At 37.7% G+C, this 14,562-nt stretch overlaps 1 protein-coding gene and 1 pseudogene across 3 annotated transcripts in view; one reads left to right on the plus strand and one right to left on the minus strand.

The window, feature by feature from the left end:
- Positions 1 to 8,966, plus strand: part of NME5 (NME/NM23 family member 5) — a 29,384-nt gene extending 20,418 nt beyond the window's left edge. For 2 of the 3 annotated variants that reach the window (XM_040240015.1, XM_040240016.1), the window contains exon 8: positions 8,673 to 8,804. In XM_040240015.1, coding sequence (XP_040095949.1) covers positions 8,673 to 8,747 — 75 coding nt within the window. In that variant the 3' untranslated portion in view covers positions 8,748 to 8,804. Of the gene's footprint in view, positions 1 to 8,672 lie in introns of all 3 variants that reach the window. The other variant, XM_040240017.1, reaches the window with a different exon arrangement.
- A 423-nt stretch (positions 8,967 to 9,389) lies between these two features.
- On the minus strand, positions 9,390 to 9,891 carry LOC120864486 (annotated as a pseudogene).
- Between the last annotated feature and the right edge of the window lie 4,671 nt (positions 9,892 to 14,562).

Here is a 14,562-nt window from a genome sequence, read left to right on the forward strand (position 1 = left end):
AAAGACAAAAGATTTAATCTTTCCCACATGTTAACATTACCACTTTTACCAAAAAGAATAACATCGACACGTTATTTCTCTAATAATTCTCTTTCATTGTGAAAATAGTACTTATTTTAATTTAGTAAGAAACCTGAAACTACTGAAAAACGTAAAGAGAAGAAAAAGATACTCATGGTTCCATTTCCTAAACATTGTCTTGAAGTCATCTTGCCTGGACTCAACTCTGATTCCAGACACCTAAATTCAAAGGTGCTTGCTCCTTGGAAGAAAAGCTATGACCAATCTAGATAGCATATTGAAAAGCAGAGACATTACTTTGCCAAAAAAAGGTCCGTCTAGTCAAGACTATGGTTTTTCCAGTGGTCATGTATGGATGTGAGAGTTGGACTGTGAAGAAAGCTGAGCGCTGAAGAATTGATGCTTTTGAACTGTGGTGTTGGAGAAGACTCTTGAGAGTCCCTTGGACTGCAAGGGGATCCAACCAGTCCATTCTAAAGGAGATCAGCCCTGGATGTTCTTTGGAAGGAATGATGCTAAAGCTGAAACTCTAGTACTTTGGCGACCTCATGTGAAGAGTTGACTCATTGGAAAAGACTCTGATGCTGGGAGGGATTAGGGGAAGGAGGAAAAGGGGATGACAGAGGATGAGATGGCTGGATGGCATCACCGACTCGAAGTATGTGAGTATGAGTGAATTCCAGGAGATGGTGATGGACAGGGAGGCCTGGCATGCTGTCTAGGTTGGTCATAACTTTCCTTCCAAGGAGTAGGCGTCTTTTAATTTCATGGCTGCAGTCACCATCTGCAGTGATTTTGGAGCCCCCAAAAATAAAGTCTGACACTGTTTCCACTGTTTCCCCATCTATTTCCCATGAAGCGATGGGACCGGATGCCATGATCTTCGTTTTCTGAATGTTGAGCTTTAAGCCAACTTTTTCACTCTCCTCTTTCACTTTCATCAAGAGGCTTTTGAGTTCCTCTTCACTTTCTGCCATAAGGGTGGTGTCATCTGCATATCTGAGGTTATTGATATTTCTCCCGGCAATCTTGATTCCAGCTTGTGCTTCTTCCAGCCCAGAGTTTCTCATGATGTACTCTGCATATAAGTTAAATAAGCAAGGTGACAATACACAGCCTTGACGTACTCCTTTTCCTATTTGGAGCCAGTCTGTTGTTCCATGTCCAGTTCTAACTGTTGCTTCCTGACCTGCATATAGGTTTCTTAAGAGGCAGGTCAGGTGGTCTGGTATTCCTGTCTCTTTCAGAATTTTCCACAGTTTATTGTGATCCACACAGTCAAAGGCTTTGACATAGTCAATAAAGCAGAAATAGATGTTTTTCTGGAACTCTCTTGCTTTTTCTATGATCCAGAGGATGTTGGCAATTTGATCTCTGGTTCCTCTGCCTTTTCTAAAACCAGCTTGAACATCTGGAAGTTCACGGTTCACATACTGCTGAAGCCTGGCTTGGAGACTTTTGAGCATTACTTGACTAGCATGTGAGATGAGTGCAATTGTGTGGTAGTTTGAGCATTCTTTGGCATTGCCTTTCTTTAGGATTGGAATGAAAACTGACCTTTTCCAGTCCTGTGGCCACTGCTGAGTTTTCCAAATTTGCTGGCATATTGAGTGCAGCACTTTCACAGCATCATCTTTCAGGATTTGAAATAGCTCAGCTGAAATTGACATCACCTCCCCTAGCTTTGTTCGTAGTGATGATTTCTAAGGCCCACTTGACTTCACATTCCAGGATGTCTGGCTCTAGATGAGTGATCACACCATGATGATTATCTGGCTTGTGAAGATCTTTTTTGTACAGTTCTCTATTCTTGCCACCTCTTCTTAATATCTTCTGCTCTGTTAGGTCCATATGGTTTCTGTCCTTTATTGAGTCCATCTTTGCATGAAATGTTCCCTTGGTATCTCTAATTTTCTTGAAGAGATCTCTAGTCTTTCCCATTCTGTTGTTTTCCTCTATTTCTTTGCATTGATTTCTGAGGAAGGCTTTCTTATCCCTTCTTGCTATTCTTTGGAACTCTGCATTCAGATGCTTATATCTTTCCTTTTCTCCTTGGCTTTTCACTTCTCTTCTTTTCACAGCTATTTGTAAGGCCTACCCAGACAGCCATTTTGCTTTTTTGTATTTTTTTTCCATGGGGATGGTCTTCATCCCTGTCTGCTGTACAATGTCACGAACCTCCATCCATAGTTCATCAGGCATTCTGTCTATCAGATCTAATCCCTTGAATCTATTTCTCACTTCCACTGTATAATCGTAAGGGGTTGGATTTAGGTCATACCTGAATGGTCTAGTGATTTTCCCTACTTTCTTCAGTTTAAGTCTGAATTTGGCAATAAGGAGTTCATGATCTGAGCCACAGTCAGCTCCTAGTCTTGTTTTTGTTGACTGAATAGAGCTTCTCCATCTTTGGGGGCAAAGAATATAATCAATCTGATTTTGGTGTTGACCATCTGGTGATGTCCGTGTGTAGAGTCTTCTCTTGTGTTGTTGGAAGTGGGTGTTTGCTATGATAAGTGCGTTTTCTTGGCAAAACTATTAGTCTTTGCTGTGCTTCATTCCGTATTCCAAGGCCAAATTTGCCTGTTACTCCAGGTGTTTCTTGACTTCCTACTTTTGCATTCTAGTCCCCTATAATGAAAAGGACATCTTTTTTGGGTGTTAGTTCTAAAAGATCTTGTAGGTCTTCATAGAACCGTTCAACTTCAGCTTCTTCAGCTTTACTGGTTGGGGCATAGAGTTGGATTACTGTGATATTGAATGGTTTGCCTTGGAAACGAACATAAATCATTCTGTCGTTTTTGAGATTGCATCCAAGTACTGCATTTCGGACTCTTTTGTTGACCATAATGGCTATTCCATTTCTTCTGAGGGATTCCTGCCTGCAGTAGTGGATATAATGGTCATCTGAGTTAAATTTACCCATTCCAGTCCATTTTAGTTCACTGATTCCTAGAATGTCAACGTTCACTCTTGCCATCTCCTGTTTGACCACTTCCAATTTGCCTTGATTCATGGACCTAACATTCCAGGTTCCTATGCAATATTGCTCTTTACAGCATCGGACCTTGCTTCTATCACCAGTCACATCCACAACTGGGTATTGTTTTTGCTTTGGCTCCATCTCTTTATTCTTTCTGGAGTTATTTCTCCACTGATCTCCAGTAGCATATTCAGCACCTACTGACCTGGGGAGTGCCTCTTTCAGTATCCTATCATTTTGCCTTTTCATACTGTTCATGGGGTTCTCAAGATAAGAATACTGAAGTGGTTTGCCATTCCCTTTTCCAGTGGACCACATTCTGTCAGACCTCTCCACCATGACCTGCCTGTCCTGGGTGGCCCCACAGGGCATGGCTTAGTTGGGACTGCCCTAAGAAAGCTCATCTGAGTACCAGGCACACATGGGACTCACAGCCAGACATTGCTGGCAGGAGCTCACACCTCGTGTGGCACAGATGTTGGGCCCTCCAACGCTGACACCCTCCAGTGCCCCCACCACCAGCACCGCGGCCCAGAGCCACCGTTCTCGCATCTTGTCGGCCTGCCACCATGCTCCGTCTCAGCAGCATCCTCTGTTAAAAAGCATAGACATCACTTTGCCAACAAAGGTCTGTAAATTCAAAGCTATGGTTTTTCCAGTGGTCATGAATGGATGTGAGAGCTGGACAGTAAAAAAGGCTGAGTACCAAAGAATTGATGCTTCCGAATTGTAATGCTGGAGAAGACTCTTGAGAGTCCCTTGGACAGCAAGTAAATCAAACCAATCAATCCTAAAGAAAATCAACCCTGAATATTCATTGGAAGGACTGATGCTGAAGCTGAAGCTCCAATACTTTGGCCACCTGATGCGAAGAGCTGACTCATTCGAAAAGACTCTGATGCTGGGAAAGACTAAAGCAGGAGAAGGAGGTGACAGAGGATGAGATGGTTGGATGGCATGTGATACCTCTAGCTTTGTTCTTGTTTCTCAAGATCATTTTGGCTATTGAATGTCTTTTGTGTTTCCATACAAGTTTTGGAATTATTTGTTCTAGTTCTGTGGAAAATGCCATGGGTATTTTGATAGTGGTTAGTATGGTTATTTTATCAATAGTAATTCTTCTAATTCATGAATGGAACATATTTTTCCATTTGTTTGTCATTTCATCAGTGTAATAACAGTTTTCTTAGTACAGGTCTTTTACCTCCTTAGGTTTATTCTTAGGTATTTTTTTAATACAATTGTAAATGTGATTGATTTCTTAATTTCTCTTTTTGTTGATAGTATAGAAACAACACATTTCTGTATTAAATTTGTACTGTGCAACTTCACTGAGTTTATTAGTTCTAACAGTTTTTTGGTGGTGTCTTTAAGGTTTTCTCTGTATAATATCATGTCATCTTCAAATTGTGGCAGTTTTACTTCTTCCTTTCCTGTTTAGATTTCTTTTATTTTTTTAATTAATTAATTTTTTCTGATTGCTCTGGCTAGGATTTTTAACACTATGCTGAATAAAAGTGGAAAAAGAAGTGGGCATTCTTGTATGATGTTACTGTGGGCTAGTCATATGTGATCTTTATTATGTTGAGGTATCATCCCTTTATACTGACTTTGCTGAAAATTTTTATTGTAAATGGATGTTGCATTTTGTCAAAAGCTTTTTCTTCATCTGTTAAGATGATTGTATGATTTTATACTTCAGAATGTGATGTATTACATTGATTTGCAGAAATTGAACCATCCTTGCAGCCCTGGAATAAGTCCCACTTGATCATGGTGTATGATTCTTTTAATGTATGGAATTCAGTTTTCTTTGAGGATTTTTGCTGCTATGCTTACCAGTGATACTGACCTATAATTTTCTTTTCTGGTATTGTTTTGTCTAGTTTTGGTGTCAGGGTAATCTTGGCCTCTTAGAATGAGCTTGGAAGCATTTTTTTCCTCTTCATTTTTTTGGAATAGTTTTAGAAGGATAGGTGTAAGAATTCTTTATGTATTGGTTATATCAAGCTTGTTCTATTAGCTGCAAAAATATTTCCTTTTTGTTTAACTTCTAATTTTGCCTTTTAAATAATATTCAGTAAGTCAAACCTTAATTTTTTTTCTCATGGTGAGTTTTACTTCATCATCTAAGTTTAGAAAGTTCTATTCCATTGAAGGTTTTGCTAAATATTCACTTTTATTTTCTTCTAGTAATAGTTTTTTTCATTTTTAACTTTCCTATGTCTCTGGGACTTACTTTTATATATATCACAAAACGAAGATCTAAATTGATTTTTTTCCGATCAATTGTTCTTGTACATTGATTTATGAGGCCACATTTATCACATATAAAATTCTACATATGAGCATGTATTCCATTATGTTGAGCTGTATGTTCTGATAACAGTACCACAATAAACAATTGTTTTTAACATTATTTTCAGTGCTTCTGTATATACTTAACAATTTTTTTGTTTTTTGGTGGTAAATATAAGATAAACTTTGTCATTTTAACCATTTTCAAGAGTACAGTTCAGTGGCATTAATTATAATCACAGTTTTGTATAGCCATCATGACTACCTATTTCTAAAACTTTTTCATCACCCTAAACAGAAACTCTGTAACCATTAAGCGATAACTCCCCATTGTCTCCTTCTGCCACCCTTTAGTAACCTCTAGTCTTTCTGTCTCCATGAATTTGTCTATTCTAGATATTTTACATGTTACATATAAGAATTATATAATATTTGTTTTTTTGTGTGTGTCTGACTTATGTCACTTGTCATAATGCCTTTGAAGTTCATGTAGTAGCATGTACTAGAATTTTATCCCTTTTATAGTTGAATAATATTTGATTATATATATATATATATATATATATATATTATTTATCCATTCACCTGTTGATAGATACTTAGATTGTTTCTCCCTTCTGGCTATTGTACATAATGTTGCAGTGAACATTGGTGTATCTATTTGAGTACCTGTTTTCATTTCTTTGAAGTATGTACTTAAGAGTGAATTTTCTAGGTCATATCATTCTGAGTTTAGCTTATTGAGTAACCACTAAGTTATTTTTCACAGCAGCTGCACCTGTTTACATTCCCACTAGCGATTGATGAGTGTTCCAGTTTCTCCATGTCTTGGCCAACATTTGTTCTTTTCCTTTTTTTTTTTTTTTTTTAATAATTGTAACCAACTTATTAGATGTGAAATGGCCTGTCATTGTGGCTTTGGTTTGCATTTCCCTAATGACAAATGATGTTGACCCTCTTTTCAAGTGTTTACTAGCCATTTGTATGTTTTCTTCAGAGAAATGTCTGTTCATATTCATATTCTTTGCTCATTTTTAATTGTTTTTGTTGTTGAGTGCAGGAGTTCTTTATATGTTATGGATTTTAAATCTTTATATGACTTGCAAATATATGTTCCCTTTCTATAGGTTGTCCTTTCACTGTAAAAAATAATAATTTTATTTATTATTTTTGGATCTTCTTTGCTGTGTGGGCTTTTTTCTAGTTGCAGCAAGAGGGGACTACCCTCTAGTTTCAGTACAAGGGCTTCTCATTATGGTGGCTTATCTTGTTGGGAGTACCATGCCCTAGGGTGCTCGGGCTTCAGTAGTTGTGGCACGTGGACTTAGTAGCTGCAGTTCCCAGGCTCTGGAGCACAGGCTCAATAGTTGTGGCACACAGGCTTAGTTGTTTCACAGCATGTGGCATCCTCCCACATCAGGGAGTGAACCCATGTCTCCTGCATTGGCAGGCAGATTCTTCACTTTGAGCCACTAGGGGAAGCCCCATATCCTTTAACTTTGTTGATAATGTCTTTTGATACATGAAAGTTTTGAATATTTAATAAAGTCTAATTTACCTATTTTTTTTTGTTGCTTATGCTTATGGTGTCATATCTAAGAATCTATTGCCAAATTCAAGGTCATAAAGATTTATTCCTTTATTTTCTTCTAAGATTTTAATGAGTTTAACTCTTATATTTATGTTATTGATAAACTTTGAATTAATTTTTTATATTAAGTGAGATAGGGGTCAACTTCATTTTTTGCATGTGGAAATCCAGTTTCTAAGTACCATATGTTGAGGAGACTGTATCTTCTCCATTGAATGGGCTTGGAACCATTGTCAAAAATCTGTTGGTCATATATATGGGTTTATTTCTGACTCTCAGTTCTATTCCATTTATCTGTATATATATCTATATACCTCATTGTCTTGATCACTGTACTTTTATAGAAGATTTTGAAATTGGGAAGAACAAAATTGGAAAATTCTCCAATTTGGTTTTCTTTCATGACTTTTTTAGCTATTTGGAGCTCCTTCAAATTCTATATGAATTTAAGGATTGACTTTTTCATCTCTGCAAAAACAGCAGTTGGAAATTTGATGTGAATTGTGTTGAATCTGTAGATCACTATGAGTAGCATTGACATCTTAGCATCTTAACATTATTAAATCTTTCTATCCATGAACATGAGATGTCTTATCATTTATTTAGATCTTTCAGTTTCTTTCAGCAATGTTTTATGATTTTCAGGACACAGGTTGGTTAATTTATCCTAGATATTTTTTCAAGGCTATTATAAATGAAAGTGATTTCTTAATTTCCTTTTTAAATTATTCATTGTTGATATGTAGAAACACAACTGATTTTCTGTATTGATCTTGTAAGCTGCAGTTTTGCCATATTCATTTATTGGCTCTAGTAGCTTTCTTAGATTCTTTGGAATTTTTTATACAGGCATACCATGGACATGTTGCCAGTTAGGTTCCAGACCATGACAGTTAAGCAAGTATTGCAGTAAAGGAAGTCATACAAGTCTTTTGGTTTCCCCATGCATATATAAAAGGGATACACTATTCTGTAGTCTATTAAGTGTGCAATAATATTATATCGTAAAAAACACAATGTGTATAACTTCATCTAAAAAATGTTAACCATCATCTTAGCCTTCAGTGAGTCATGATTTTTTTTTGCAGTAAGATCACTGATCATAGACCACTATGTGTGTGTTAAGTCACTTCTGTTATGTCTGACTCTTTGTGACTCTATGGACTGTAGCCTGCCAGGCTCCTTTATCCTCTTGCCCATGGGATTCTCCAGGCAAGAATACTGGAGTGGGTTGTCATTTCCTCCTCTGGGGGATCTTCCCGAACCAGGGGTGGAACCCATGTCTCTTATGTCTCCTGCATTGGCAGGTGTGTTCTCTACCACCACTCTACTTGGGAAGCCCTAGACCACTATAACAAATCTAACAATAATGAAAATGTTTGAAATATTATGAGAATATGGAGACATGGAGACACAAAGTGAGCAATTGCTTTTGAAAAAATGGTGCTGATAATCTTGCTCAATGCAGAGGGCTCAAAAACCTTCAATTTGTAAAGAAAAAAAAAAAGCTGTATCTGCAAAGTACAATAAACTGGTGGAGGAATATTATACCTGTATATACAAGGGTCATGTTATCTGTGAACGTAGTTTTACCTTCCTTTCCAATTTGAATCTATGCTTGACAATATTGTCTAATGTAATACTTATTGTTTCAATTTTTAGTTGTCATTTTCTTATTATTCTTAAAGTGACTTTGGAAACTGTTTTAAATTGATAGAGTATATATTGAAGAAAGTATGTGAACATTAATTAACATAAAGGTTTTTTTCTTTTCCATAGACTTGGCTAGCTGATTGGCTGCTGAAAAATAATCCCAACAAACCTAAACTGTGTCATCATCCATTTGCAGAATAATCGTATTAAAATAAAACCCTCAAAGAACAAATCATGAAAAGGCATGCTTCTACTTAAGAAAAAAGTAACTCCTAAGGGTTTATGTAACTACATGTGAAATTATTTCTTAAAAATAAATTTTAAAAAGAATATCTATTTTGTGCAGCAGATAACATTATCTAAGATAAAACATTAGTTTGGGAATTATTTTTTTCTAATATGAAAATGGTATTAACATGAGAAGCACTTAGAATGTCAATAAAACAATTGCAACTTTTTATTTTTGCAGTTACAAAGTGGTGTTCAGTTAAGAGAACAATAATTCATATAGGATGCATTGGAGACAATTGAAGATGGTAAAACTACCATCCCTATATAAAATTGATATTTGCTGTGCACCAACAAGAACCTACTTTACATTTCTTTGCCAATATATTAAAACAACTCGCATAATACATGAGGCAAAATTAGTATCTATTGAAAATACCACCAGGGCAGGGCTAGCTAAAGACACATTTGGTAGTATGTTAACTATATAGAAAAAGGCAATATACAGTTTAAAAACAAGTCTTGTACAGCTTTACAGTTCTTTTTTCTTTGGAAAGAGTGAGTTGTGCACTGGGAAGTTAAATGCTTTTAGACAAACAGGAAACTAGAATCAACTTACTTATTATTATCATCTTCAACTTCCTTCTCTTTCTCTTCCTTCTCTTCAGCCTTGATGACTATCTTTTTTACTCCGTGTTTTTTCTTTATCTTAGCAGCCTTCTTTTCATAAAGCTGTTTGTCATCTGCTGAAATGCTGTTCCACGTTTCTCCCAGTTCCTTTGCAACATTGCCAGTGGGTGTGCTGAGATATTCTCTTTTGATTTGGAAGAATAGGAGAAAACTGAAGGCAGCCTCTTGTATGCATTGGGATCCTTGAGCTTCTTTTTTGTTTCTCCTTTAGGAGGAATGTAGGTTTTCATTTCTCTGTTATAAAGGCCATGTCTACCTTTACTATGCCTTCAAAATTTTCTTTTTCAACTGACATGGTCCTCCATCTCTCTGAGCACTTTTTGGAAAACTCTGAGAAGGTGACTGCATACTTGTGCTCCTTCTGGCAAGTTTGCCCAAAGAATGCATATGATGGTGCTTTGTGGTCTCGTAGGGCATCCTTTCCCATGTTTAGTTATTTTTCCTCCATGAGTCTCAAAGTCATCCAACGCCCATCTGGCTCTCCCTTGCCCTCATGCTGTCTTTATGGAGGTCATTTTGTTGCAATGGCTGTCAATTTAGGATATGATTTTAACAGTGATGTAGCATTAAGTGATAGAAGGCTGTTGTAAGATATTGCTTATATTTTTTAATTTTGAGAAGATGTGGCATTTTATTTATATTTTCCTTAGCCTGTATTCTGTATTTACATGCATAATTAATGCATAGTTCTGGTAGCTCAGAGGTTAAAGCGTCTGCCTGCAACATGGGAGACCTGGGTTTGACCTCCGGGTCGGGAAGATCCCCTGGAGAAGGAAATGGCAACCCACTCCAGTATTCTTGCCTGGAGAATCCCATGGACAGAGGAGCCTGGTGGGCTACAGTCCATGGGTCGCAAAGAGTTGGACAGGACTGAGCGACTTCACTTTCACTTTCAGGAAGCTTAGTTTAAAAAATGTTAAGTATATAAATAATTACAGTTTTCTTTTGCTATCCTATGGGCGTGCCTGAGAGCTCAGTTGGTAAAGAATCCACCTGTAATGCAGGAGACCCAAATTTTATTCCTGGGTTGGGAAGATCCACTGGAGAACGGATAGGCTACCCACTCCAGTATTCGTGGACCTCCCTGGTGGCTCAGCTGGAGAAGATGAATCCGCCTGCAATGTGGGAGACCTGGGTTTGATCCCTGGGTTGGGAAGATCCCCTGGAGAAGGGAAAAGCTACCCACTCCAGTATTCTGGCCTGGAGAATTCCATAGACTCTATAATCCATGGGGTTGCAGAGTCAGACACAACTGAGCAACTTTCACTTTCTACTATCCAATAGTAGAGTGTTCCTATGAAATCTCTCATAAGCAGAAAGAATGTAGAGTGAAGACTCAGTTACCTTAGTTAGTTCACATCTTGTTAACTGAAGCACAAAGTAAATTGAGATAAAGCCCAGATGCTCACTGACAGTTAAAAGCTATGCTGGCTGGATGCTGGGATGCTGAGTGTAGTTCCTTAGGAAGGAGCTTGGTGGTGCTACTCTTGTTGCTCAGTGTGCACACTGCTTCTGAATTCAGTTCAGTTCAGTTCAGTCGCTCAGTTGTGTCTGACTCTTTGCGACCCCATGAACTGCAGCACGCCAGGCCTTCCTGTCCATCACCAACTGCTGGAGTGTACCGAAACCCATGTCCATTGAGTCAGTGATGCCATCCAACCATCTCATCCTCTGTCGTCCCTTTCTCCTCCTGCCGTCGATCTTTCCCAGCATCAGGGTCTTTTCAAATGAGTCAGCTCTTCGCATCAGGTGGCCAAAGTATTGAAGTTTCAGCTTTAGCATCATTCCTTCCAAAGAAATCCCAGGGCTGATCTCCTTCAGAATGGACTGGTTGGATCTCCTTGCAGTCCAAGGGACTCTCAAGAGTCTTCTCCAACACCACAGTTCAAAAGCATCAGTTCTTCGGTGCTCAGCTTTCTTTATGGTCCAACTCTCACATCCATACATGACTACTGGAAAACATAGCCTTGACTAGACGGACCTTTGTTGACAGAGTAATGTCTCTGCTTGTTAATATGCTGTCTAGATTGATCATAACTTTCCTTCCAAGGAGTAAGTGTCTTTTAATTTCATGGCTGCAATCACCATCTGCAGTAGTTTTGGAGCCCCCAAAAATAAAGTCAGCCATTGTTTCCACTGTTTCCCCCTCTATTTGCCATGAAGTGATGGGACTAGATGCCATGATCTTAGTTTTCTGAATGTTGAGCTTTAAGCCAACTTTTTCACTCTCCTCTTTCACTTTCATCAAGAGGCTTTTTAGTTCTTCCTCACTATTTGCCATAAGGGTGGTATCATCTGCATATCTGAGGTTATTGATATTTCTCCTGGCAATCTTGATTCCAGCTTGTGCTTCTTCCAGCCCAGAGTTTCTCATGATGTACTCTGCATATAAGTTAAATAAGCAGGGTGACAGTATACAGCCTTGATGTACTCCTTTCCCTATTTGGAACCAGTCTGTTGTTCCATGTCCAGTTCTAACTGTTGCTTCCTGATGAGCATACAGATTTCTCAAGAAGCAGGTGATCTGGTATTCCCATCTCTTCTAGAATTTTCCACAGTTTATTGTGATCCACACAGTCAAAGGCTTTGGCATAGTCAATAAAGCAGAAATAGATGTTTTTCTGGAACTCTCTTGCTTTTTCGATGATCCAGCAGATGTTGGCAATTTGATCTCTGGTTCCTCTGCCTTTTCTAAAACCAGCTTGAACATCAGGAAGTTCATGGTTCATATATTGCTGAAGCCTGGCTTAGAGAATTTTGAGCATTACTTTATTAGCATGTGAGATGAGTGCAATTGTGCGGTAGTTTGAGCATTCTTTGGCATTGCCTTTCTTTGGGATTGGAATGAAAACTGACCTTTTCCAGTCCTGTGGCCACTGCTGAGATTCCCAAATTTGCTGGCATATTGAGTGCAGCACTTTCACAGCATCATCTTTCAGGATTTGAAATAGCTCAACTGGAATTCCATCACCTCCACTAGCTTTGTTCATAGTGATGCTTCCTAAGGCCTACTTGACTTCACATTCCAGGATCTGGCTCTAGGTGAGTGTGAGTGATCACACCATCGTGATTATCTGGGTCGTGAGGATCTTTTTTTGTACAGTTCTTCCGTGTATTCTTGCCACCTCTGCTTAATATCTTCTGCTTCTGTTAGGTCCATACCATTTCTGTCCTTTATCAAGCCCATCTTTGCATGAAATGTTCCCTTGGTATCTCTAATTTTCTTGAACAGATCTCTAGTCTTTCCCATTCTGTTGTTTTCCTCTATTTCTTTGCACTGATCACTGAGGAAGGCTTTCTTAACTTTCCTTGCTATTCTTTGGAACTCTGCATTCAAATGGGTGTATCTTTCCTTTTCGCTTCGCTTCTTTTCACAGCTATTTGTAAGGCCTCCTCAGACAGCCACTTTAGTTTTTTGCATTTCTTTTTCTTGGGGATGGTCTTGATCCCTGTCTCCTGTACAATGTCATGAACCTCATTCCATAGTTCATCAGGCACTCTGTCTATCAGATCTAGTATCTTAAACCTATTTCTCAGTTCCACTGTGTAGTCATAAAGGAGCTTCTGAATTTGCTCACTGCAAAACAAATACTGAGTTCTCTTTTCCCTTTTGGCCTTTTTTCATAAAACAAAAATCCTCTTTGGATTTATTTTGATTAGTGAAAGCAGATATGTGTAGGAATTTTTAAACAGCAGAGTTACGAAAGAACACAAACTTTTAAATAGAGGGGGATACCTAATGAAAAGGGTTAGAGCTCCATTATAGTTTTAATCAGTCATATATAACTATTTCCTCAATGTTAGTCAGTGCCCTCCACGGGTGACCAGACGGTAGAGTGACAACTCATTTCTGTTTGTATCACTGAAAATCCTGCACCCTGGGAGGCCCCTTAATCCTATGCAAAATGAAATGATTGGTCCCTCTACCAAAGTCTTTAATATTTCTCAATTATGTTTTTGTGATGAGATACTAGTTTCCAAAAAGTGAAATATTCTCAGTTACTAAGAGTAAATCATTGGACTCATCTCTTCTAGAAGCTAATGTCATTATAAAACTGAAGATGGAAATGAGGGCAACCAAAGAGACGCCTTAACCAAAAGCGCTGAGTAGATCTTGGCTTGATACTGGTTTTAAAAATCAATAAAAGACCTTTAGGGGACAATTAAGGAGGTTTAGATTTGGAAATATTAGGTGATGTTAGGAAATAATTGCCAAATTTCAAGAGTCAAAATTATATGACCATGAAAAGAGAATGTCATTTTCTTTAGGTGAATGCATTCTGATATATTTAGGGGTAAATTGTTATATATTTGCAACTTATTTTCACATGATTCAGCAAGAGTTATTTTTATACACGTAAAGATAAAGTTAGCAAAATATTAACAATTATTCAGTCTAGTTGGTGAGCATCCTAGTTTACTATTCTTTTCATTTTTCTGTGCTTTAAAACTACTCACAAATGAAGTTGAGGGGGAAAGATCTGTTATCATCAAAATCTAGTGGTCAGTTTTTCACATTCTTGATAGGGAAACATTCAGATCCTATATAGCTCTTGATTAGATACAAAAATGAAACATACTAATCATTTATGATATGTTCTAGCCAGACATGTGTACCTTAACATTATCTAGCCTTTAGGTCAACCTTCCTTCTTACAATAGTAGGAAATAATGTGGTCATCTAAAGAATACCATAAAGAAGCAAAAATTTACAAGATGGGATATTTTGTAGGACAGCTGCCCTGGTCTTTCAACAAATTGGTGTTAGGAGAAACGGGACTCTCTTAGATTAACAGAGATGTAAGATCCATAATCAGAATCAACACTTGTTTCTAGATTGAACCCTCATTTAGGCAGACAAGTGGCAAAGGACGTTTTTGAGACAACTAGAAGATTTGAATCTAGATTAAGTATTAGATAAAATGAAAATGTGTTCAAAAGGTAAAGATTGTTAACTGAAGAAACATATTACAAAGCAATATGTACAGAGTAGTCTCACTTTGATAAAGAAATACATATATGTGCATATGTGTGGATTAAGTTGTAGAAGGATGCCCACTCAAATGTTACTGTATAATCTCTGGATGGTAATATACTG

Source organism: Oryx dammah, unplaced genomic scaffold (assembly GCF_014754425.2).
Source record: "Oryx dammah isolate SB20612 unplaced genomic scaffold, SCBI_Odam_1.1 HiC_scaffold_5, whole genome shotgun sequence".
NCBI classification, from domain to species: domain Eukaryota; kingdom Metazoa; phylum Chordata; class Mammalia; order Artiodactyla; family Bovidae; genus Oryx; species Oryx dammah.